The 24,326-nt window shown below is 46.2% G+C and overlaps 1 protein-coding gene across 6 annotated transcripts in view; it reads right to left on the reverse strand.

Annotated features, from left to right (window-relative positions):
• Window positions 1-3,549: 3,549 nt before the first annotated feature.
• LOC105452982 (teneurin-m) overlaps window positions 3,550-24,326 on the reverse strand; it is a 456,576-nt gene continuing 435,799 nt past the window's right edge. For 3 of the 6 annotated variants that reach the window (XM_011694588.1, XM_011694587.1, XM_011694586.1), the window contains 13 exons: window positions 23,731-23,894; window positions 20,709-23,414; window positions 19,648-19,937; window positions 19,231-19,477; window positions 18,069-18,443; window positions 17,090-17,425; window positions 16,580-16,787; window positions 14,921-14,947; window positions 12,999-13,215; window positions 12,045-12,883; window positions 9,649-11,957; window positions 8,725-9,478; window positions 3,550-8,483 (listed from right to left, as the gene is read on the reverse strand). In XM_011694588.1, the coding sequence (XP_011692890.1) occupies window positions 6,995-8,483; window positions 8,725-9,478; window positions 9,649-11,957; window positions 12,045-12,883; window positions 12,999-13,215; window positions 14,921-14,947; window positions 16,580-16,787; window positions 17,090-17,425; window positions 18,069-18,443; window positions 19,231-19,477; window positions 19,648-19,937; window positions 20,709-23,414; window positions 23,731-23,894 (9,961 nt within the window). In that variant the 3' untranslated portion in view covers window positions 3,550-6,994. The remainder of the gene's footprint in view (window positions 8,484-8,724; window positions 9,479-9,648; window positions 11,958-12,044; window positions 12,884-12,998; window positions 13,216-14,920; window positions 14,948-16,579; window positions 16,788-17,089; window positions 17,426-18,068; window positions 18,444-19,230; window positions 19,478-19,647; window positions 19,938-20,708; window positions 23,415-23,730; window positions 23,895-24,326) is intronic. The other 3 variants (XM_011694585.1, XM_011694590.1, XM_011694591.1) reach the window with 3 other exon arrangements.

Below are 24,326 nucleotides of genomic sequence, written 5' to 3' on the forward strand. Positions count from 1 at the left end.
GAATGAAGCTCGGCAGCTTAATTGCTCTTAAATGGTAGTAAAGGAACGCGGACTCAAAATACAACCTGTATGCGTGGCTTTCCGTCCTTGTGGTCCTCTTCTTGTTGCTGCTGCGACGTCGGTGAGACGGATGAAATCATACAAAGTCTCCGGGAGCCGCCGATACGCTAAGTTAACTAATCGAGATCGCTACGGACTAAAAGTAATTACAAACGATAATCGGTATTCGGGCGCGGGAGCCACGCAACGTAGTCCCGCAGCCCGCGCCACGCGTCCGCCTCCGAAAATCGGAAGGACGCAGGACTCGAAACCACCGCCCGCGGTCGGGTCCGTAGAACCCTTGTGACGGACGGTCCAAAAAGGGACGTCCCGTCACAATATATATATATGTATTAATATATATATATATATATACACATATATGTGGTGTACATATATTTATACATATATATATACCTCATGATGTAGTCTTTAAAATAAACCTTGCGCGCGCGGGCACGTGCGCGCGTGTTTACATGTGTGTGTTCAAGATATTTACATAATGATCGCAATTAATATGTACAAGTTTCACGAAAAAACGGAAAGTAAAGTACAGACGAACGGGCGAGCGTTTGTGTAAATCGGCCGTGCCGGTGATCGCCGGCTCGCCGTTCGAGTCCCTCGCGAGGATTCCGAGTGTCCGGGACTCCCGAGCCGCGTTCACCGTCACGCCAATGCCAAGAATAGATGCCAAGTAAAATTTTTTTTTACTTCTCTCTTTCGTTTCCTCTCCTCCGTGTACAAATTGACCGTCGTCTTTATATGAAAGTATAAAGGTCGCTACGGTGAGATGATTTCCTTTTTTTTTTCTTTTGCGGGCACGGGTGTACGAAACTACCATCGCTACGGATAATTGTAGGTACCCTAATTAACAACATCAATGTCGCGTACGATTGTGGCTTTTCTTTTCTTTTTTTTTTTTACGTAGCAGCTCTCTTTTCTTCATCTCGCCGTCCGCGAGCGATAATGGAAGCTCCGCGCGACGCTTCGGATACGGTAAGGTGCTTTAAATCGAGCATTTAAATGAGATTCGTTAAAAGTCTAGAATAAAAATTCTCGCAACACGTGTGATTCTCCACTCCTAGGATGTAGAGCTCTCTGTTTTGGACCTTTCGAAGATTTCTTACGCGCGCGCCAAGCTCACGTGTGCGAAAAACGATTGCAACGAAAAACGTGTACCTACATACAACACGCGTATACAGAATGAAGGATCTCCGAGGATCTCGTAGTTCACGTTGACTCGTAGACACCGTATCCAAAGTGTCGCGAAGACTCCGTGACGTAAACGGTCGCGGGGCCACGAGAAGCGCTCCGTCGTCAGCGGAACGGAACGATATAATCATTCTCTTTCGGTCGTATTAATATGTACAAAACGAAATATCACGCGACCGCCGCAATTTCTTGGTGGCGTATAGAAAGAAGCGCGACGAGCGCGTCCGACGAGCGGTGTCTCTCTTGCGCTATATATATATATGTATATATACATACATACATATATATATATATATATATATGTAGGTATATATATATATAATAAGAGAAAAGCGCACGTACTTCCTTTCTTTCCCTTCGCAGTAATTATCATTATAACGCAACTCGCATATTTATATATTTATATATATATATATATATTAATTTATATATATCTCTTTCTCTCTCACGCGCTCGCGCACGCTCTCTCTTTTTTAGCTTCTCACGCATCCTTCCTCACGCTCACCTCACTTTTGACATATTATCGTCGTCCCTCGATTACTACCGCCGGACTTTTAACGGCGTCCAAAGACATACACGATAGTTACGAAGTATTGCTTTTTTTTCCTCCTTATTCGCGTGTCGATCGCGCCTGCCGACCGCGATCCGGCGTAACAATAATAAATTTTGCACCCTCCCGCACGACGAGCCGCGCGCCCTCCGTTCTTCCTCCACTCCTTCCCTCGATCCTTCGATTCCCGCTCTATGTCGAGGTATTTGGGATTCGCATTCGGGCATAAACATGTATCACGGGTTTCTCGAGAATCTCCCGGCGTAAATTCGGAGATTTTCCTGGAGATCCATTTGGAAACATTGGGAATCGAAGAAGCAAGATCGCGCTTTTAACGGACGCCACGTAAGATTTAGTTTATCTCTTGAGAAATTGTACATATATACTTATGTTCAGAATTTTACTAAATTCGCTGAGTAAGTTGACACTTCAATATTCTTCTTTACAATATAATAATAACGTGTCCGATTATTTTATGTGAATTCGGCGGGAATGAATTGTCGCACACACACGTCCGTTTTGTGGGGTGCGTGGATAAAAGCGCCGAGAGGGAAAAACCGAGAGGGAGGACGGGAACTGACCCGCGGCTCTTGCGCTCGAAGGAAACATGCGCTAAGCGTAAAGTTAACTCGAGTACAGGACTTGTTTCTTTCCTAAACATATCGTATCGTTTTCTGTTTCTTTTTCTCTCTCCCGTTTTTACGTATCGTTTTTTTTTTGCAAGTAGACGAGCACACATAGAAAACCGCTTGCAGCGTCCGCCCGGCCGGTGACGGCGGGGAGGTCGGCTGCTGCATGCTGAGCGTCTCTACGAACTACAATGCGCGCGTGTCGAATAACGGCGTGTTAATGGACAACTCAGTAACAAGCGCTACAAAAGCGTGGTCCCCTCGTACTCGTCAGAGCCGAGAAGACGATTAAGAACGCAATATCGAAGGGACACGCGCGACGACCAAGGCGACGTACGAGAACATCGTCGAGGAGACCTTATTCTATTACTTTAAAGATATATCCGCTTTAAATCGTCCAACGACGATGACGCGCCAGAAATTTTGAAACTCTTCACCTTTTTTTCCACGGCAAAAAATAGACCTTTTTTCTCTCTCGAGTTAACGCATCGGAATTCTAGAAGTGATATTAACGAGTTAAAACGCATTTTTGAACAATGTTCTCGGTCGTCAGCTTTTCTCAATCGTGTCGCGTGTTTGTGCTGGATGAGAAGCTGAACCCTTTAGTTACCGAGGGGATCGAAAGATTACTATTTCCACCGCCGTATTTTTATAATCTTGAGCAAATAATTTCCATCTCTCCAATATTGATTCAACGTAACACGTGCCGGGTACGTGAGGCGACAATGAAAATCACTTGCTCGAGATCACAGTGATATTAAGGAGAGGATTCGCTCTGAAGTAATTTAACTACGGTTTCGAGGAGTTAATGTAGGCGAGGCGCTGTGTATTTAAAGCCCGGGTCCCGAGGCTTTGATGGCTGAGCAATTTTCCGCGTCAAAGCTACTGAATTCTCCTTACTCTATTTATACGGAGGAAAATAAAATTTTGCCTCTGCCGCCGACGGTTTGACATATGGAATGAATCACAGATCGATATGCCTCGTCCAGCCTCGGGCTCCCCTCCGAAGAGGGCAAAAAGAATCTGCCAAAATCAAGAAATATTCGAACGGAACGCGTCGCGAAATAACAAGAATCCAAGCGGCGTGGGCGATATTTTTACGATATAAAATATACACGATTTTCCTACCAATTTATCTATTTCTTCATAAAAGTGATGCATGCGAGAGAGATATAACTTAGAATTTTTGTAACTTTGATGTGGAATTAAAAATATATATTGTACACACATGAAAACTAAGTGTCGTAAATCAATCGAGGCTCCGTCGCTAAAAACCTTGCGATTTCGTAGAAAATCTTTTGTGATGCGAGAACGTGAAGACTACTTTCGCGGGACAGTGGCGTGTTGTCGGCTATACACAACAGATATGTACAGCGATGTTATTTGTAAGGTTCACTAGCACATTCCCTTAATCGTTCGCTAAACTCCACGTTAACTCGTCAACTAATACGTACGTTTGTAGGTATGATTATGTATTTTTATTTTTTCCTTTTAATTATATATATATCGCCTACGTGGAACACATTGTGGTGGAGCTGGCGTGGGCTCGCACGTTGGCTCACCACCGTGTACCCCCCTATACAATATATATATTAATATATATATAATATATATATTTTATGCGTTATTCGTTTTTTTTTTGCATTCTTTACTTTCTATTAGTCGGTTACTTCATTCGACCTGAACCACAGACCTCTACACTTTTTACTTTTTTTTTTTCTTATTTACCCAATATTGATAAACACCGACGAGTTCAGCTATATCAGTTACAGAGAGGAGGGGCTAAGGTTGTGCCCTGTAAAAGATAGGTGAATTAAGATGAATCGAAAGAAATTTATTTCGCTGAAATGCCTGATCTTCAAAGCTAAGGAGATTGGTCTTAAAATTGTGTTCAAAAAAATCAAACGTACTTGGTATCGTAATTTACAAAAAGGAGAGAAATTATTGCAATGTAAAATTTAATTCTGTATAAAGGAGAATTTCGTATTTTAACGTTTCGTGAAAATTTCCAATTTTTTTTCCCCCAATAAGAATTGAATGAATACGTATTACGGGCTATGGGAAAGAATTCAATCACATCGCAAAACCAATTCCCTATATTTTGAGGATTAAGAATTTATAACTTGACGAAACGAATCTCTCTGCATACATCGATTCTTGTTAATCCAACTATTTTTTGCCGGGATGCTCTCTTCGGTGGAGCGCGGGGGTGAGGTTCTTTTTCACAGGGCGATCCCACATACACACGGTTACATAGGACTTCTTCGACGACACAATTCAAAAAATAATTTTTCATTTTTAGTAGAAAGATAGGCGGGGCATTTTCCGTACAATGGTAATATTATCGTTTTTTCTTGCATTATTATTATTATTATTATTATTTTACTCTATTATTCTTATTACTTATCGTATTATTATTTTTATTATATTATTATTTCTTCTGGACATTATTACTTCGACGCATCCCGTTACGACTGTCACTCGTCTCGTCACGTCGTGTCACGTCGCTTTTTAATACGTGACGACATCACGCCGCGATAATTCTTACACGTTTACCGTGATACCGATACCTATTTACACATGTCTACGTTGTCTACGACAAATCGGTAGATTCGCTCATACCTCAGGCAACCACGATCAAAATTCATCAAGTTTGAAATCTATCTATAAAGCTCAAGTGAGATAATTGGATTGTTAAATGGGGCAGTGCAACAATTCCGAGCCGGTGAAATTGATCACTTTCGATCATTTTCTGAACGTCAATTTGCTAATACTTCGTATTAAGAGCTTTTTCACATTGATTATTAATTTTATTATTGGAGATAATAGCGTGTCTCATTCCACTTGCTTGACATATTGTGAAAAATTCCACAAACTTACTTTATAAAAATATTTAAAAAAAATTACATTTTAAAAATAAATTAAGTTTTTATGGACCTTAAAGGACTTGATAGACTTCGATTTCAGACGCCGCATTTACACTCGGTTCATTCTGTTACGCGTTTGCACGTAAGCCAGCAGAATCAAGGAGATAACGTTACCGATCATGCTATAACATCCGGCCGATTCGAAGCGATAATGTGTTTACGTGTGTGTCAATCGTGCGTAGGCCTGTGTCGCGATTTCACGTGAACCGTGCGAACGTCGCGTTTTCTCCCGATAGAATCTCCCTCACGTTATTTAGTTTTTTTCTTTTTTTACCGAAAAGATCGCGACGCGTCCGATATAACTTCGCGACTTACCCCATTTCTTGCGTTCGAGTATATCACGGGGGCACAATTAAATTCCTATACCTTTCACGCGTATGTATGTATGTGTATGTGTCACGTTCTTTCTTTGTATACATATAAAAAAGCGGTATCGACAGTTCCACTTGAGTTTACGATCGTTCTCGCGCGTTACGATATTTTATCTACATTTACCATTAAGAGTTCGAGTAGCTATATTTACAATTGCTTGTCTCGCATCTAGTACACCAATTTGCGCCTTGTTAAAAATATCTGCTGTATATCTGCTCTCCTTTGTCTCTTTCTCTCTCTCTCTCTCTCTCTCTCTCTCGCTCGCTCTCGCTCTCTCTCAATCTCTCTTTTTCTCGCTTTTCCTACGTTCTGCGACGCGATCTATAACGACGTCCACGGACAGTTTGTTCAGACATATCCATCCTCGGGATGGATACGTCTCGGTCAGAGATGCGAGGTGAGAGCATCCCGACGAGAGTGTCAGATAACTGGACGTTCGAAGAACGTTGGCATATTATTATTTTTTTGTATTGAAAATTATCCTCTCGCCCCGCATCTTCCGACTTCGACGCGGTGACCTCGAGATACCTCGCTCCCGCGTGCGTGCCTACGCGTGTCTTGTAGACCCTGTTGAATGACATCAGCTCGAATACTCGATCAACGATCCGAAAAAGTCCAAGACACACTCTCTATACTCCCTCCTTTTCGCGAAAACACTATCGGATTTCGTCGCGGACGGCACTTTGAAAGTTCACGCACGCATTTTTGTCATACTTCCACGCGTCGATTTTCATCACCTCTTTCTCTCTCTCTCTCTCCTTCCCTCTCCCTCGTGTCTCTTTGCCTTCTCTATAAACTAATCACCATGTGTAACAAGCTTTATATTTTTCATTTCGTTAATAATGCGACTAGCTTAATTTTGACACTTCGCGATCCGTTTCCCATACCCGCCGTCTTCGCACGCACGATTGATCGATCTAGGAATCTAGGATAGATCACGATCGCGTGAACGCGCTTATGGCACATCGACGGGATAGGTTGCACCGGACACGGGACGCGTCCGTGGTCGCTCGTGGTAGATTAACGCGTCTCGACGACGAGCGCGGGGGGGGAGAAGAGGCTGAGAGAAGGCTCGAGGACAGAAAGGGAGCGACGTCGCCTGACCGCCCGCGTAAATTGCAGCTTTAACGCAATTTCGCGGCGGTAGGATTTTTCTATCGACGCGTTGCTCCGTTTCCCTCCCGTTCCATCGTACTCGCTTCTCAAATTCACGCACGAATCAAGTCCCAAGCGATGTTTCGAACTCGCGTCGTGGTGTCCTCGAATCACGAGTCGTGCCTGTGAGTCCTGCTACGCCTATTGCCGCTCTTCCGCCTCTTCCTCTTGGTGTCGCGGGTGAACGCGACGTTACCGGGATCGTCGGCGAGCTGGGGATACCTGTGCACGCTGTGGATGTCGACGCCCTCATAGCCGTCGACCGTCCCGCGGCTGACGAGCTCGTCCTTCTCCTCCTTCGACCAGTCGCCCCTACCTTGGAAACCAGCCATCACCAGCTGCTTTTCGATCTCCCAAGCTCTTTCGACGGCTCGCTTGTGCGCGTGCTTCAGAATACGGTGCCGCTCCTGCTCGGGATCGGCCCCGTATTTGATCACCACGGCCGCGTCCGGATTGTGAAGTCTCAGCTCCTTCCACGTGCCCGCGTTGTGCTCCGTCGTCTCGTGCGTGGACACGTTGAACATGCTGCCGAGCCGATGGAGCTCCTCCATGTCGTCGCGAATCTTGAGCGCGTTGTCTTTGACAAAGTAGAAAACATCCTGGTCGTGCACGCTGAAGTGCAACGGCAGGAAGTACGAGTTGTTGAATACGGACGTCACCACGTCCTGCACCACGCTGTTCACGCCGTCCACCACGCTCACCAGAGCCCGACCGCCGACGCGCGACACCAGGATACCCTCGCCGAAGACCGCCCGACGATGTGCCACTCGCGGCAGCAGATTCCGTGTCTTCGGTTCCAATTTCAACAACGGCTTGGGAACGAAACCGAGGTCGGAGAATTTCTCTTGCACACGATTCACGATGCACTGCAGACCGGACATCACGCCGAAGTCCGGAGTCAGCTGCGGGGATGTGACAGTCGCGCTCGGCTGGTACACCATTTGCTTCGTATACTCGGAGCCGAGCATCATCGAGATGTCGTAGCCGTAGAGCTTCAGCCAACTTCCCAAATCCGTCATGTACTCGACGTTCTGCTTAAAGTTGACCGGATCGTTATTGCGGAAGCGATAGATGAAAATGTCGGTAGGTGTAGTGAGCTCGTTGGCCATCTGCTCCCAAGCTGGCGTCATCCACTGACCGACAGTCGGATCGTAGAGCCTCTTGTTCAGGTAGATCAACTTGGTGTTAGGATCGAAGAGACCTCCGTGGAAATCGATGGGCAGATAGAAGTCCGGATTGGTGTCCTTAATGATCTTGCCGAACGGGGTGCGCCGCATCTCCTTGATGAGATTGCCGTTGGTGTCGAAGAGAGCGAGAGGCGAGCCGTTCTGATCCGTCGCGACGTAGAAGCGTTGCTCGGACGTCTCCACGGCTATCAGAAAATCGCGCGAGTCATAAAGGAACCGGAACGTCTTGGACGATTTCGGGAAGTGCACGTGCGTTATCAGATCCGGAGTCTTTGGATTCGCATAGAAGAACTGAGTGATGTTCTCTCGGTCGTCGTTCATGGATACCAATCTACCACGGTCATCGTAGAAGTACCAGATTTGGAATTTCTTGTGCTCCGATGCGTGAATCAGCTGGCCGCGCGAGTTGTATCTGAGGAAAAAAAAAAAATATAGCACATTATACATTTATTAGAACAATATTTTTCGGTATTTTTCAATCGACGTTTCGTAAAATAACTTTGAGCAAAATTCGCTCGGAAAAGAATAGTTTTTTTTATATGTAATTTTACATAATTTTAGTTACTCTAATGAAAAAATTTACATCTTAGAAGCAGAAAGAAAACAAATCTTAATTTTATATTTTAAATTGACTGAGAATAAAAAATACATACCTGTACTTGTGCTCTCCGCGAATCACGACAAAGCCGCGTCCGTCGTACGAATTGAACTCAACGTCACCGTACTGGACCACTCGATCGCCGCTGTCGTAGCCCAAGACGATCTTCTCGTTATGTTCGGTCACGCCGATCACATTACCGTTCTCGTCGTACGCGTACTGCCAATTGTTCTCCGTGTCTGCTACTTCCAGTACGTGGCCGTCTGCGTTATACGTGATCTTCTCCATTCTGGACCACTCCTTCTTCTCCATCGACTCCTTTCCAATCGTGAGCCTTCTCATCTTGATGCGATTGCGATTGTCGTATTCGAGCTCCATGCGAAACACGTCGAACGAACGGATGTTCGTCAGCACGGTTTTGACGCGTCCGTGCTCGTCGTAATCCGTGATCGTGAAGAAATTTTTGCTGCTATCTTGCATGACCGATCTGTTGAAGAGATTTCGATATATCCTGAGATCGCTGACGCCTTCTAGTACCCCGAGATTCTGGTTGTACTTGAGACGAAGCTGAGGTAGCTGTTTGCCGTTGATGTCGACCTCGATGCCGGATATGCGCGCGTTGCCGTCGTACTGATAACGGTAATGAGCGTTATCCATGCCGCTCTTGCTGCCAAACTTGATCTTCTCGTCCTTCACGATGCCGGCGTGATATTTGTACTCGATGCGCATCTCGAAGTTCGGCTCGTTGATGTCAATGCTGCGCACCAGACTTGTTATTTCTTGATAGGTGTAATGTATCGAAGAGAGTCCTAGGAAAAGAGATTTGCGATTAACCAATTGTTTTTTAACACTTTTATAACGTTTTACAAGTTAAGCGAAAACGAACAATAATTTATTTTAATTGCATCTAGTAAAATTCAATTAAAAATAATAAAACAAATATTATGTTAACAGTATTATATTAGAAAGAGCCACTTACCGGCAAGTGTGGTTTCGAGTTTCCCAGCATGATCGTAGACGTAAGCGACCTTTCCACTTTGATGGGGATACACCTTGGCGAGAATCTGACCGTCGTCGTTGTAAAGGATCTCGTAAGGATGTCTGTTCATCGGCGAATAGTACTGATACTTGTAAAATCCGAAAGAAGTTTGAAGAGAGAACGTATGTATGTGTCCTCTTGGTGTAGTCAACGACTGTAACGCTCCCGCTTCGTCGTACTGAAGAAGATAATCGCTTCCGCGCGGCGTAGTGACCTTCAACGGTAGGATGCTGAACATATCCTTGAAAGCGTACACCATCGACGTGCCGTCGCTGTACTTAATCTCGTATAATCGGCCTGATCTATCGAAGCCGTAAGTTTCGCTAATGTCACCCCACGTCCAGCTCGTCAATCTGCTGAATCGATCGTATTCCAGCTCGACGCCGGCAAAGATACCGTTTCTTGGTCCCCATTTGACCGGCCTGGCCGTTCTGTCGTACGTAACGTTCAGCAATTCTACCCGATCATCCATGAACACGGCCACGGTATTCGACTCTCTATCGTACTCGAGAGACAGCAGGATCTCGCCGTTGACACGCAGCTTCCTGCCGACCTGGGCGATCGCCTTCGTGTTACCGCGATTCTTACTTCCTTGGATCTTTCGTAAGAAGTATCGCCATTCGAAGCGATTAGCCAAATCCCCGGCGATCTCCGTTCTCTGTTTAGCTGGCACGGGATAGCTCTCGCCTAGCAGTGGCTCGATCTCTGCCAGGATCGAATATGGCATCGAGTCGGTGCTAACAGTATGAGCCCATGGTGTCACTCTTTCGACCGAACCATCCGCGAGAACTATCGTCCTCTGTTCGGCCTCTCCGATCTTCGTGACGACGGACGATCCTTTGATCAACATTGAGATAGGTTTCCTATTATTCTGCCCGACTTTTACTACGGCACCTTTCAGACTTAGATCGAACGTTAAGCTGATCACTTTGCCCGTGGGAGTCACCGCACTTGTCAACCTACCGAACTCGTCGTAATTGTAAACGTAGCTACGTCCGGTACTGTCGAGCTTTGTCTTCAGTAAGCCGGTGGGTCCGTGATAGTCGAAGGTGACGTTGTAATCATCGGGCGTGCTCAACTCATGCAACATCTTCATCCTGGACATTCTCAATCTGCATTTTTGCCCTTTCGTGTTCTCGATTGAATTTACTTGACTGCTATAATCTCTAAGCAAGAAGACCTTGTTGCCAGCCGCGTCCGTCACTGTGCTGAGTTTACCGTTGCTGGTGTTGACATTGTATGTAAAAAGATACACGGTCTCGCCGGTCAGAATGTTCTTCGTAGCGATGTGCTGTCCAAACCGGTTGAACACGTAGATCTCCTGTGTGTCGGGCGCATAGATTTCGTATTCTCGTGCACCGCTCGCGTCAGGAATGCTCGCCGTCACCGAGCGAATTCGGTAATTGGCCTGGTCGCCGATGTGCACTACTCCATCGGGGGAGACCGCCACAGCGGATATGGTGTTAAATTTAGAGGTGGATGCCAAATAATGATCGGCCTCGAAGCAGTCACAGCCACGCTCCAGGCAGTTGCACTTGGACTCGGCGCCGGCGTACGGCGATATCTTGCCGTCGGTGCCGATCACGCGAACGCGGTTGATCCTCTGCGAGTCGCTCTCGGCGATGTAGAGATTGCCCGACGGACCGAACGCGATACTCTGCGGCATCACCAGAGTGGCGTGAGTCGCGAGTTCCGTGTCGTACGAGGCCGACGGCGAGGCGCAGTGAAGTGGACGGCCAGCGACGACCTTAACGCGACCGTCCGGCGCCAGTTGGAGGACCATGTGATCGTCGATTATGTGCAGCGAGTTGTCCAGAGGATTGATCGCCAATTCGGTTGGCCAACGAAGATGGACCTCCTCGACATTCAATGTGCCTTCGCAGGGTATAGGTTTCCAATGCGATTTGTGCATGTGATTGCCGATCACGGTGGTGATGATGCCGTCCCTGTCGACCATTCGGATGTTCGTGCCGTCGGCGAAGTACAGAACGTTGTCCGCAGACACGGCGACGCCTTTGGGATAAGCGAGTTTAGCGTCTCGCGCGAGAGCACCGTCGCCGCAGTGAGCTTCGTCGCCGGGAAGACAACGTTCCCCGGAGCCGACTACTGTCTCCCAATTATGTTCGGGATCCGTGTAGTCGTTGGTGTCGCGAACGCGGATGATCTGATGGGATTCTGGATCCGATATGTAGAGTGTGCCTTCCAGAGGACTCAAAGCGATGTGATAACGATATGATACTCTGGTTGCGCTAAAATAAAAATTTAATTTAATTAAAAATTTTTAAGAACGAAAGAATTTTATAAAGAATTATCGTTTAAATAGAATAAATACGCACTTTAGTCTGACCACAGTTCTAACTGTTCCATCGACGAGGATCTTCCTGACTAGATTGAAATCACCGACGAAGATGGAGCCGTCCGCAGCAGTGGCGAGAGCAACGGGCGCTAAGAGACGCTGTTTGGAAGCTTGCCCGTCGCACTCGTTCCAACATTCCAGCGGCCTTTGATGACCGTCTCCCATCGTGGTGAGGATGACTCTCGGCTTGTGCTTCAGATAAATGTTCGAGCCGTCTCCTTTTTGTAAGATACCCTCGTGGAAGTTATACCTGTGATGAATGTCCAGATTCCAACCGCCGACCTCCGAAATAGACATGTCGTGACCGCTCAATTTCGTCGTCTGCACGTCCCAGATGATGTCCTTGCAATCGCTGTACTCGTAGCCGACCTTGACCATGGCGGTCGTCACTCCGTAGACACGTTGGCGATAAACGTTGAGGCGATTCCAGGCGTAAGTGAACTTGATAACGGGATCGGCCTCGAAGATCTTCTCGAAGAGTATACCCTCGATCGTGATCCTCAAGTGTATCAGTTTCAACGTCTGCGGGATATTCTCCGGAGTCAGCTGCAGTTGTATGGTGGAGAGGTAGCCGGCCGCACGGGAGCTGTGATACACCAGATTCAGGCCCGTTCCGGGTATCTGCAAGCTCTCCTGTATGACTTGCGACTCCGCCAAGATGGCACTCTTGTCCGGGCAGGCACCTTGGAATCCGTGCTTCCAGGTCGCCAGGACGACCGGCTTCATGCGATCGTAATCGTGAATGTCGCACGCATGAGGAACGTGTATGGGTGGCTTCTCCTCGGCAGTGCTCATAATGATCTTGTCGATGATGACGACCTAAAGCGAAACAAATGAACACCTTCGTTATCTTGTCTTTTAACCGTAATATGAATATAAGGCGTTCTTAAGTCACGCGATGAATTTATTATCGTCGTGAGAAATTCAAGCTCACCTCGTTCCAAGGCACGAAGACGATATGGCTCTGCGGCTTGAAGGGTGACCTGCCGAATTGCAAAGTTACGGCACCGCCGCCGTTCACCAGTAGATCGAACCAGCCGTCGTCTCTCGTGAGGGTGAAGCCTTCCAGCGGCGTGCTGGTGCTGACCCGCACTCCCATCAATCCCGTGCCGAGATGCGTGACAACGCGTCCACGTATGACTGCCGATCGGCTGTTAGACAACGACCGTGTTAATCGCAGGAAGCTCGCGAGCGAGTAAAATAGTATCTAAATCATTTCTTTGTGTGCTTCGTCGTACACTACCAACAAAGCAATCGCTATTCTCTAGGCTAATCTCAATCTACTACATTTTACTGTTCACACCCGTCGGATAATCTCCTCTTCAGAGTGAACACCAACGAGAAGATACTGTCACTTGATAACGCCTAATGAAAGGCCTGATTTCAAAGTTTCGTTAAGAAAAGGTAAGGCTTGTCTGACAAGTAAATTAAACGCGTGCCTTTTTTGTGACTTCGTAAAATCGTAAATGATAATAGTGACGTGTAAAATCTGTTAATAAGAAAATTGGGGGAAATATCTTCTTTTTACTATTAATTAAGAAAATTAGGAATATTTTCTTTTCAATTATACGTTATAGAGTAAATATCTGTTAAAATAAGACGATGATAAACTAGGGATGCAGAAGACCTTGGGCCCAAGTAACTTTAAGAATAGATCTTTAAGATTGATCCACGGTTCGATATCTGTGATGGGGAGATTCGCTATAATTAAACGTAAACTGCGTTCCTCACGGGCGTTTAAAAAGACAGGGGCAATCGAGAGTGAATTTGCATCGAAGGATAACGTGCGTCCATTTTATGTGTATGTGACAGAATCCTTTCGCCGGTTAAAAAATATCTCGATATCGGGCGTTAATCGCCAATCGCGTATGCAGATATGTTAAATATTCAAAACTGAATGTGATGTACTTTCGTCAATTTTGCTTCTCAGTGCTAAAGAGGAATCATTCGATTCTTTGATTGTCCGCTGCACGAAATAACGGCGAACTCGATCGATGCGTTTCTCTCTTTTCTTTTTCATTTTGATGTTTCGGACGTTTTTTGATTTTCTCGGATCTCTGTCAGAAACTGTAGTTGCCAGTTATAGTTTTAAACGAGCAACGGAATACAGTGTATGACAGACGAGCCTTTAACAGTCGTGCCTCTTTGGCACTGGAGCATAATGGTCGAGGACAAGTCACTACTTATATAAGTACAGTCAATATATATAGATATATATATATTTATATACACGAATAACACAAAGTCGGAAGCTCAACGTAAAAGGCACGAAACACAACGTAGGAATCAAAAGGTAACTGAACCATGCAACACGAGAATGTGTTCAACAACAACGGAGGATGAAGTGCGAGCTCGAACGATCGTGGAATGTGCTCCAACTGTCGAGATAGAGACTCTTAGATCGTATACTACGTGAACGGCGCATTTCACCGGTTTGCCATAATATCCCATTGCTTTCAAGTCAATGAAAGAAACCGTAAGATATCGTACGCATTAGCGAGAACAATAGACGTTCTCTCCTGATGCTCATAATTCTTGATATCCAAGTTCCTTTACCGCCCTGGAAACAATTGATACTCTAAATGCGAGATGCAGAAGTATATGATCCAAGGAGACCTGCTGAGATTCAATCAAATCGAGAGAGGTCAGGCTTCTCAAGCGCAGTCGAACGCACACACGCACGGCTCGTCGCGATCAGGATGCAGGATGTATTTTATGTACAGATACGTGAGAGATACCAAATGCACGAAAATATTATCAAACAGCAGCAGATTCTTTTATATACCGCTACGACGGATCTTATTACGGATCCTCGTTCATTTAAGTCGAGCTTTATCGACGTCTGGTTTTTCTTACCTTGTGTTGAAGTGATTCCAGAACATACTGACCGGGCAGCACGGATAAAACAGAGCCGAGTTAAAATGATGCGATTAAAGGCGAAAATAGGAAGAGGAGGGGGGGCGTGGAGGACCGAGGACGCGGGTCGGGAGAGAGAGGGAGAGAGGAAGAAAAAAAAGTATCAAAGGATTTTCAGAGGCGAAGGATAAAAATATAGAAGAGTCTGAGGAAAACTTTCCGCTTTTACGAAGAATTTCGATACGTCGCGTCTCCGGATTACTAGAATTTGCCGGTCCCTTCCAATGGACCCGACGCGTCGGGGAGAAAAAACTGTCCGGTTATTGTATCCCCTTCCCACCCCCTTAGCCGGCATGATGAGCGAAAAGCTCGAGGCTTAAACATGGACTCACACATTCACGCAAGCTCCACTCGGACGGACATGAGAAAGAGAGAAAGAGAAAGTATCGAAAGAACAGGGGGGGGGAGGGGTTGGATTGATATACCGATAGATAGATCGTAAGGGACTGCGATAAAGATCGGGGTAGACAGAGAAAGAGAATGAAAGAGAGAAAGAGAAATTGAGATTGATGGAGACGAGGGCCAAAGGGGAGAAAAGGGGAGGGAGGGGGGGTTCCAGTGCAGGGCACACGCTCGCGCACACGTACGTACAAAACATATGTAGAAAACTGTTGGGATGTGATTTCACACGGGTCACAACAACGCAGATATAATATATTGAAATCTATGTATATATGCATCCTCGTGTCTGTTACCGTCGGTGATATATATGTGTACATGAGAGAGAGAAAGAGAGAGAAAGAGATGTACAAGGGGGTATGCGTGTATCTTGTAATATGCGCGCAGAGGCAGCTAAAGATTACCGGGTCCCTGCGAGAGAGCTGGGACCCCCTACTCTATGTGTGCGCGCTTCTTCCCGCTTAGTTAAAAATAGAAATCGATCGGCTTTGCCCGACTAATCTTTCAACCGATTCGGTTCCCGGCTCGAGTCAAAGGGACCGTATATTCGTATTATTAATAACCTTTAGTCGTCCCGTCGAGCATGCAACTTTCTCGACCTTCGCGATTCACGCTTTACACAGGCTCTCCCCCATGCACTTCCTTTGCCATACGGATCCTTTGCCTAATTTGAAATACATGTGACCTTAATAACGAGGGCATCAATAATTTTCGAGCCGCGAGCTATTGGAAATCTGGGAAGTCTTATAAGTTTGAAGAAAATCAAATTTTGAGTTATAAAATCTATTTCGTCGCGCGCGAGAATGCTTTTTTAAATTTTATATAAAAATCGTCATAAAAAACTCTTAAAAACTAACGTTTAATAAAAATTTGTGCCAAGAAAAAAATTGATTTCGATATTGTTTAAGAAATCTACATCTAAAAGAAAATGTGGTGAATTTGTGATACTCTGTACAGCGTCAATGATTAATGCGTTCCTATTAAAATGCTGCCATTTTCTCGTAATCGCGCATATGTGTGTATTGAGATTCCTATTTCGTTTCTTTACTCAGAGACACGCAGACTGGTAGACGCAACATCGACATCGGGACGGACAATTTTCGCTAACGATTTCAACGCGCTGACGACGAGGACCATGACGATGACATTGGTCGCAAGGACGAGAGGGGAAAGTCTCGCGACGATTGACGGCAAACTTACCTCTCGTTGAAGGTCTCCTGGCGAGCGTAGTTCTGCAGACTGCCCTCGTCGATTAGGAACTTCATTCTCTCGAAGAAGGATGCGGTGATGGCGGGCGGCTGTTTCCGTAGTAATATATCGATTGGCTTAGGAGCTGAAACGCACAGCTGGCTGGTACGGCATATGTGATTGGCGCAACATTCCGGATCGGCGCAATCAGTAAGACCATCTAAAAGATGATATTATTTTCCATTAAAGTCGCAAGGTAAAAATATTGATCTCACAGTTTCGGACGATTGCATTTCGAATAGATATTCGAAAAATGAATATTTTGAACGAACAGAAAGGTCTATAATTCCAATTGGCATGCCACTTTATCCGTCAGTTTAATTTTCCTTTACCTTTTTCATTGTTTAACTTTAATTAAACGGATTATATCTGTGAGATATTGTGTAGTATACGAATGAAAATTAAGATTCTCTCATTTTATATTAAAGTAAAAAAATAAAATCATGTTTTTTTATACTATACCTTTATCGTTGTCTCGTCCGTCGTTGCAATTTTGTTCTAAGAGCACGCTGCAATCCTTGCCATCCCAACCGCTATAGCACTGACACTCCCACTGTGCGTCGTTCGATACCCTGCACTGTCCGTGGCCGGAACAGGAATTTGGACATCCCTCCATCGTGCAGTGTTTTCCGTTCCATCCGGTGACGCATAGACACGTGCCATTCTTGCATTGTCCGTGCTCGTTGCAGCGGTGATCGCATTCCTTCAGATTGCACAGCTCGCCGGACCAGCCACGCAAGCAAGCGCAGGCGTTGTCCTCGCAGTGCCCGTGAGGGCCGCAATCAAGATCGCACAGTTCTGAAACACGGCGAAGCGAGAAAGGCTTTGAAAACGACGGTTTTGAAGTGCTCGGGAATACGAAAGTATGTTAGTCTCGAAGCGGACACTCAGAAGCAAAGCGATGATCGTCCGACAAGTAAACGAAGCTATGAAAAATGAGGGGGGGGGGGAGGAAATCTAGAAAAGTGGACAGTTAATCGAATAGTTTTCGTAAAAATTACTTCGTAAGTATTCTGCCACCATCCAGAAACCTAGAAACATAGGAATCGTCAGTTCGCCGAAAATACGAACGTACGATCGATATTTTTGACCCAATTTCATATCGCAATTATTTCGTCGATTTTAAATGTTACGTAGATATCCTTGTCAATAGCGCTAATTTCAACATTTTGACCGCTACAATATTTAAAATGAATTTATAAAGCACACGATAAATGTCAAAGAATGAAATCAATTGTAGTCAAATCCTCTAAAAGATATTTATCAGAAAAAAATTAATAAAAAAAGAAAATTTTTTAAATATCATAAAACATAGCTAGCGATAATTTTTTATTTTTAATCTTTTTGGGGTTGAAAAATAACATATTCACAAGCGAGTTACTTCTTGCTCGATATACACTTTTTTAACAACATAATTATGTCCGTTTTTTCGTTTACTCACCTTTCGAGCAATCATCACCGGACCACATGGGCTCGCAGACGCAGGTTTGGGTGTCCAGATCGAAATTTCCATGGCCGCTGCAGTCCGGCAAGCACTGCAGTGCCTCCTTATCCATTTGACTGCAGTCGGCTCCTTTCCAGCCCTTTTTACAGATGCACGTGCCCTCGGCGCAGAAACCGTGACCCGAGCAAGTCGGATGCGGACAGTCGACCTCCTCGCAGTACTTCCCCTTGTAGCCGCGTACACAGTTGCATTTACCATTGGTGCAATGGCCGTGGCCGTTGCAGTCGGGCACTTCGCACTCGTCGTGTCGCAGGGAGCACTCTTTGCCCTTCCAGCCGGGATTGCATTGGCACTCGCCGTTTATGTACTCACCTAAATCGGGACGACAAAATTATTTATTAACGAGACGCGAACGAGAATTATTTACGTGCGCAAGATTCGCGAAATTGATTTCGGATGGAAGACTTTTAACGATTAAAGTTCGACGCGATGCAATTGTCATAACTGATCAAAGTAAAATTTACATTTGAATTAATCGGAGGCATAGATTTATATAAAAACATTGCTGTACTCCTCTTGAAAATTAAGTTATTACATTTTATTCACAGTAAATAAATACAAGCTCTCTGCATATCGCGTCGCGAATGCCACTGAGGGAGAAACTGGTGTTTCCAAGCACCAGGAAATTAACATGTATCGTATTTGCAAAAGTGCAATACTGAAACGAGTAAAACGTAATCGGCTTTGATTTCTATTTAAAAGAAATCAATAAACGAAGCGGCGCGGACTTGGTTTTTTTTAATCGGTTAAAAAACCTACCAATCGTTATTTCTTTCTATTTCAATAGGATTTTAATCAAACCCGTAACCAATAACCGATTTTTGAAGTTTATTAAAATTCCAATACGGATTTCAATTTAATGTTATTTTAACCAAACGGTTGAATCCTATTATCGCAGATTTCTCAATATTTCTATGGTAATAATTTCACATAATAATACATATATGCATGCATCTATACATATACAACGTATACAAAAATGGAAATTATTTTAAAATCGACATTTACACAACTACGAGTAAAACAAACAAGAGCCGATTATCGAGTAATTTTTGACCGATATATTTTTCGCCAGCAAAATGATGTAAGATAAGCTCACCTCTTTGACTGCAAAGGACAGGACAGACGCTCTCGCTGCAGTCTTCGCCACCGAAACCGGGATTGCACTGGCAATGACCAAGAAGACACTCGCCCTTGCCGCTGCAGCCGTTCGGACAGTTGTGCGTCATATCCTCGGCGATCACGGCGATGAACGAGACTTCATGAGGATCTCCGTCGTCGTTATAAAGCGAAAGGAACCAATGTCCCGGCTCCATATACTGGGTTACCTCTTTCTTAATCGAGGGCTGTGAAAGTTATGCGGAAATTGTGATTAAACCGTCACTGCTCGAACCAATCGCGTACGCGTGTTCGTCGATAGGGGGAATAAAAAAAGGAAAAAAAAAATACAATCCGTACCCGATTGTCGGGCCTGTTACGCAAGAAAAAGAAATAAAAATGGGTTAGTGGCACATACAACAACACTAACATGGGACGCCCTGGTGGTCCGTGCCTTGAAACCGCTGAGAACTTCCAGTAGGTCGTACTGCGTATGCGTGGGCAGCGCGTTCCTCCTCGCGTACACGCCGATGCTCGCTCCGCGCGGGATGCTGTAGTCGAAGCGAACGTAGGCGGCTTCCGATTGGTAAAACTGCATGTTCCAGTAGCCGTACGGCGGTATCTCCTTGCTGAGCTTCTGCCCTAAACCGACCTGAGCGAAGGTCGTTCCGTCGGGCGGGAAAGACCTCGCCGGAAAGGTTCGCGCACCTACGGTTACGAAGTCGCAATCAGAAGTGGCACACGACTGGGAAGCACGAGTTTCCGTTGGATAATGTAAATCGAGAAGATCATTAGTAATTTTAGTATAATTAATTGTGTTATCCATTTGCCAACAAACGATTGCCTACTAATTAAGTGACTGCAATTTGTATAAAACAGGCTGGCTTTAAAAGAAAAAGAATAAAATTGGCATTAAGTTATACAACATCAGGATTACATTATCCGACAGATGTGAGAATTCACTTTTGAAAGTGAAATGTACTAGAGTCTAAGCATGGATGCTTATGCATGTCAGTGTTTCACGTGCGTTACATATTTCTTCTCTATTTCATTTTTAAATAAATTGCCGATTTTTTTTTAGTGCTACTTATTTTACATTAATGACATAATAAAAATTATTTTCCTTTTAAAAAAACATATTTTCTTGCGCACAGCTGTTGCCGATTACAATCGTCAGCAGCTAGTTAATCGGGACACTCCGTGCAGGAATTGATTATCATAGTGACTTAAAACTACATCACCGTTATAATCTATGCAAAATACACTACCCACTACCACAAAACACATTACAATGACTACAACAATACAGGCAAATTAACATAAAACTCGCGTTTGACCACGAGTGAAACTACAAGCAAAGAAGTGAGCATCAGCATCAGCGAAGACGGAAAATAGAAAGTAGAAGTGTTGAAAGAGAGAATCAGAGAAGTGATTCGGAAAGATCAATTATAGAAAGAAAGAGAGAAAACGGGGCCTCACCTTCGAGAATCAGTATAGTGGGCTCTGGGGGTAGCGGAGTGCTCCCAGAGCAAGACCACGCATCAGTGCTTACTTCCGGCTCGTAAGTCGACGCGGGGGTGGTCTCGCTGGTTGACTCGCCACTCTGTACGGTGTCGTCTGTCGACGAGGGATAATAGTCTTCAGTGGTGGAAGACGCGTCAGGCCTTACCGAATCTTTTGCGGATAATTCTCCGTCCCTCTTATCCGCCAGTCTTTCCCCCGGCACCTCAGGGGAATTCTCGGCTAACAGAGCGGAGTTAACGCTCTCGAGCTCCCGCTCGAGCTCGGGGTCGTCGTCCAACGCTGAAAAGTTGTCCCACTCGTCAGAGGATGAGCCCATGCAGGGGCAGGAGCACTCGCACTCGCCGCCGGCCCAGATCGGCGCCGGTGGCGAGGCAGGTGGCTGCGGCGGTGGCGGTAATCGCGTATCGACCGCGTCAATCGACTCGTCGTCGTTAGCAGGGATTTTTTTCATGCTCGCTGCGGACGGCTCCGATAGCCGCTCGGCCGTGCGCACCTGCGCCTGGTCGACGTTAATCCCGGATGAATGGCTAATCGCACCGCTCTCCGTCGGCACTGACACCGACAGGACGTACAGCGGCCGCGAGGAAACGGCGGACGAATCCTCGGTGGCGATCGTTACGTTTATGAGCACTCGATGCGATGGCGATGAGAATGAGGACGATGAAGACGACGGCTGCGAATGATCGCGGTACACGGGCACCTCCACGATCTGCACCCGTTGGGTCAACGGGGGGTCAACGGATCGAGAAGGGAACCTGGGTGATGCGTCGCCCGATGAATCATGCACCGTTTCATGCAGGGTGCCCGTCGGAGGGGAGTTATAATTAGTCTTAATCGATGGGGAGTTTTCAACAGATTCGTCAGCCTCGTGGAACTGCTCTTTGAAATTCCGAAGGAACTCTTCGTCGCTCTTTTCTCTCTCGATGATCCGTAAATCGTCTTTATGCCGTTCCTGTCGAAGAGCGACGTTCATCTTTATGTCGTTGTCAAGAATCGTGGATTCGGGTGAATTAGCAGGGCGTTCCACTTTTGCGGCTTCGACAGGTCGCTTCTTGTGTTGGAGGTTGATGATCTCCACCTCGTCCTGCCCGTAGCTGTAAATCGGCACGGGATAGTCTCTCTGAAGTTCTTCAGACTGTTCGGAAGTTTTAGCTAAATTGGATGAAGCTTCGGATTCGGAGGAGGAAAATTCTCTGGAGAGCTCCCGCATTTCTTTCACGATGTCGGACAACTGCGATTTCGCGATTACATTTGTCGTCCTCGAGTTACCGTCGTTCTTCGCAGAGATGGCCGATTTCTCATTTTCATCCAAGTTAATTTTCTCTTCGTACACATCAGGATCTTCGATCTCGATTACATCTTCCATAGGCCTTTCGATGTTTTCACCCTTATTCGGCAGAGCATTAAGCATCGTTTTATTATCTACGCTCGTACTAGGCGAAACCGTGCTAGCGTCTACTTCTTTCCGATTCATTTCTATGGGAACTAAATCTTCACTTGAATCAGAATTACTTACGTTCGATTGTTGATCCTGCGTTAACTCGCTCGAGCGTATCTCTGTTACGGTTGTTGGCTCTACAGTGCTATCGTCTATATTATCGCTGTAATCGACGGGGAAAACGTTACTGCCATTTTCTGCAGTTCCGCCGACTACTTGGCCGTAGTCGCTGCTATCTGCGCCAAGTTTCGCGGACTCTGCGCCGGATGCAGACGTCGTAGCCTCGGTGTCGCCGCTGCTTTCGACAATGTCCGAACTTTCGGACGTGCCAACGTTATCGGTATCGCGGTCGAAATCCGCGGAGTCATCGCGGCTGAGTTTCGCTATCGGGGCTTTCGAGGCGGCGTGCGCCTCATCCCGACGCTGCGTCTCGACGTCGGCGACGACGTCGACGTCGACGTCGGCGACCGGGAACTTCGGGGTGTACTTCGCGGAAGCGTCTTGCGTCGATCGCGGGCTCGTGCCGGACGTCTCGTTACGAGGTGATTGGCGAACGGAAGCAGACGCGAGAGAATTGCCAGAGTCGACAGAGACAGAGGACGAAGAGGCGAGATGGTCGTTGGCGACAGTGGTATGAGTCGAACGATCGTGCGAGTAGTTAGTAGCGGTAGAAGAGACATTCACGACAAGCTGCATCGTCCGCGAGAGAGCCGTCGATCCCGGTGACTCCGGCGGCGCGTCCTCGGCGGCCTCGGCAGCTTCGATCGACTTGCGGTCGATGGCTCCTCTCACCGGACTTTGACTGTCCACATGCTCCGGATCATGCACAACCTTACCAGGAGACTCCTCCTCATGCAACGGGACTGACCGCTGCCCGGACCCCGAGGTCTCCGCCTCGATCGGGGTCAAGGGCAGCTCCTCGGGGTCACGAGAGAGTGGTGGTGGCGCGATAGTTTGGTGCAACGCATGCTCGTTAAACGTGTCCCTACGCTTGCGGTTGTATATATATACGACACCATCTAGCAACATACTATCCGACGTGCTAATACTACCTCCTGAGGACGACTGCTGCCGCGTCCGGCCGCTCGACTGCGACGACGTTGACGTGGATGATGTGGACGTCTTGTTCGCCTCGCCCGACGACGGCTTGGCGTCGGTGTTCTCGCCCACCAGCACTGTGCACGCCTTCGTGCCTTGGTACGACCAGTTCACTAAATTGGACGCTTAATAAGGGATCAATTAGGATTGGACGTGGTGTTAGTTTATTTAAAATAACGCTATGTTACTTTGCACGTATTACTTCGTATTACTTTATAATTAAATTTCACAGGCAACGTCTATGAAAATCAAAAAATTATCTAAAATATGTCTTTTAAAAATATATCTAAAATATTCATTGTTTAAGAATGTTGCATTTAATAGAAAATAACGAATTTAATAGCTAAATTTCTACTTAAAATTACGCGCTCGATGTAAAAGATCTAGATATTTCGTGGAGCAAAGAAAGATTTGCTCGGAATGCAATATGCGAATAATTACCTGCGACGTAGGTTAATGCCGCGGTCAAGCAGAGCGAGAGCATAATTACTACTATGGCAATTAGTTTCCAGCTGCACCAATCGATTCCCTTGCGGAAATGACAGCGGATGCTTTGTCTCCTCATCGGGATCATCGACGGGGCGTGCCCGTAAGGTAAAGGTACTCTGAAAATCGATGAAGGTCGATTTGTAGCGGCCGCATGTTAAATTCCCGCCACCGCGGACAGTAGTGGAGATCCGTCTAACACGCGCATTATCCCTCCGCTCATTAGCGGTCAGAGATTAATCTTTACTCCGCCGTTTTATCCGAAAAGTTAGATAGCCGCGTCCGCGTATATCCGAATCCCCGCCGTTACACGGCGTTGCATAATTTCTGGATGCGCCGCGCCGCCGCCGTTGTAATTAGAGAAACACACCGCCGAGGAATTCGGCACCTCGGTACAATTTTCAGGCACGTTCAGCCGAACTCTCGGAGTTTCGGTACAGTGTGGAGTTTCGGCTATCCCTTTCTCTCTCTCTAGCTCTCTCCCCCTCTCCTTCCCCATCTTCCTCTCACTCTCCCTCGTGACGTTCGAGAAACTCGTAATGTATTCTCGC

Source organism: Wasmannia auropunctata, unplaced genomic scaffold (assembly GCF_000956235.1).
Source record: "Wasmannia auropunctata unplaced genomic scaffold, wasmannia.A_1.0 LD336023.1, whole genome shotgun sequence".
Lineage (NCBI taxonomy): Eukaryota > Metazoa > Arthropoda > Insecta > Hymenoptera > Formicidae > Wasmannia > Wasmannia auropunctata.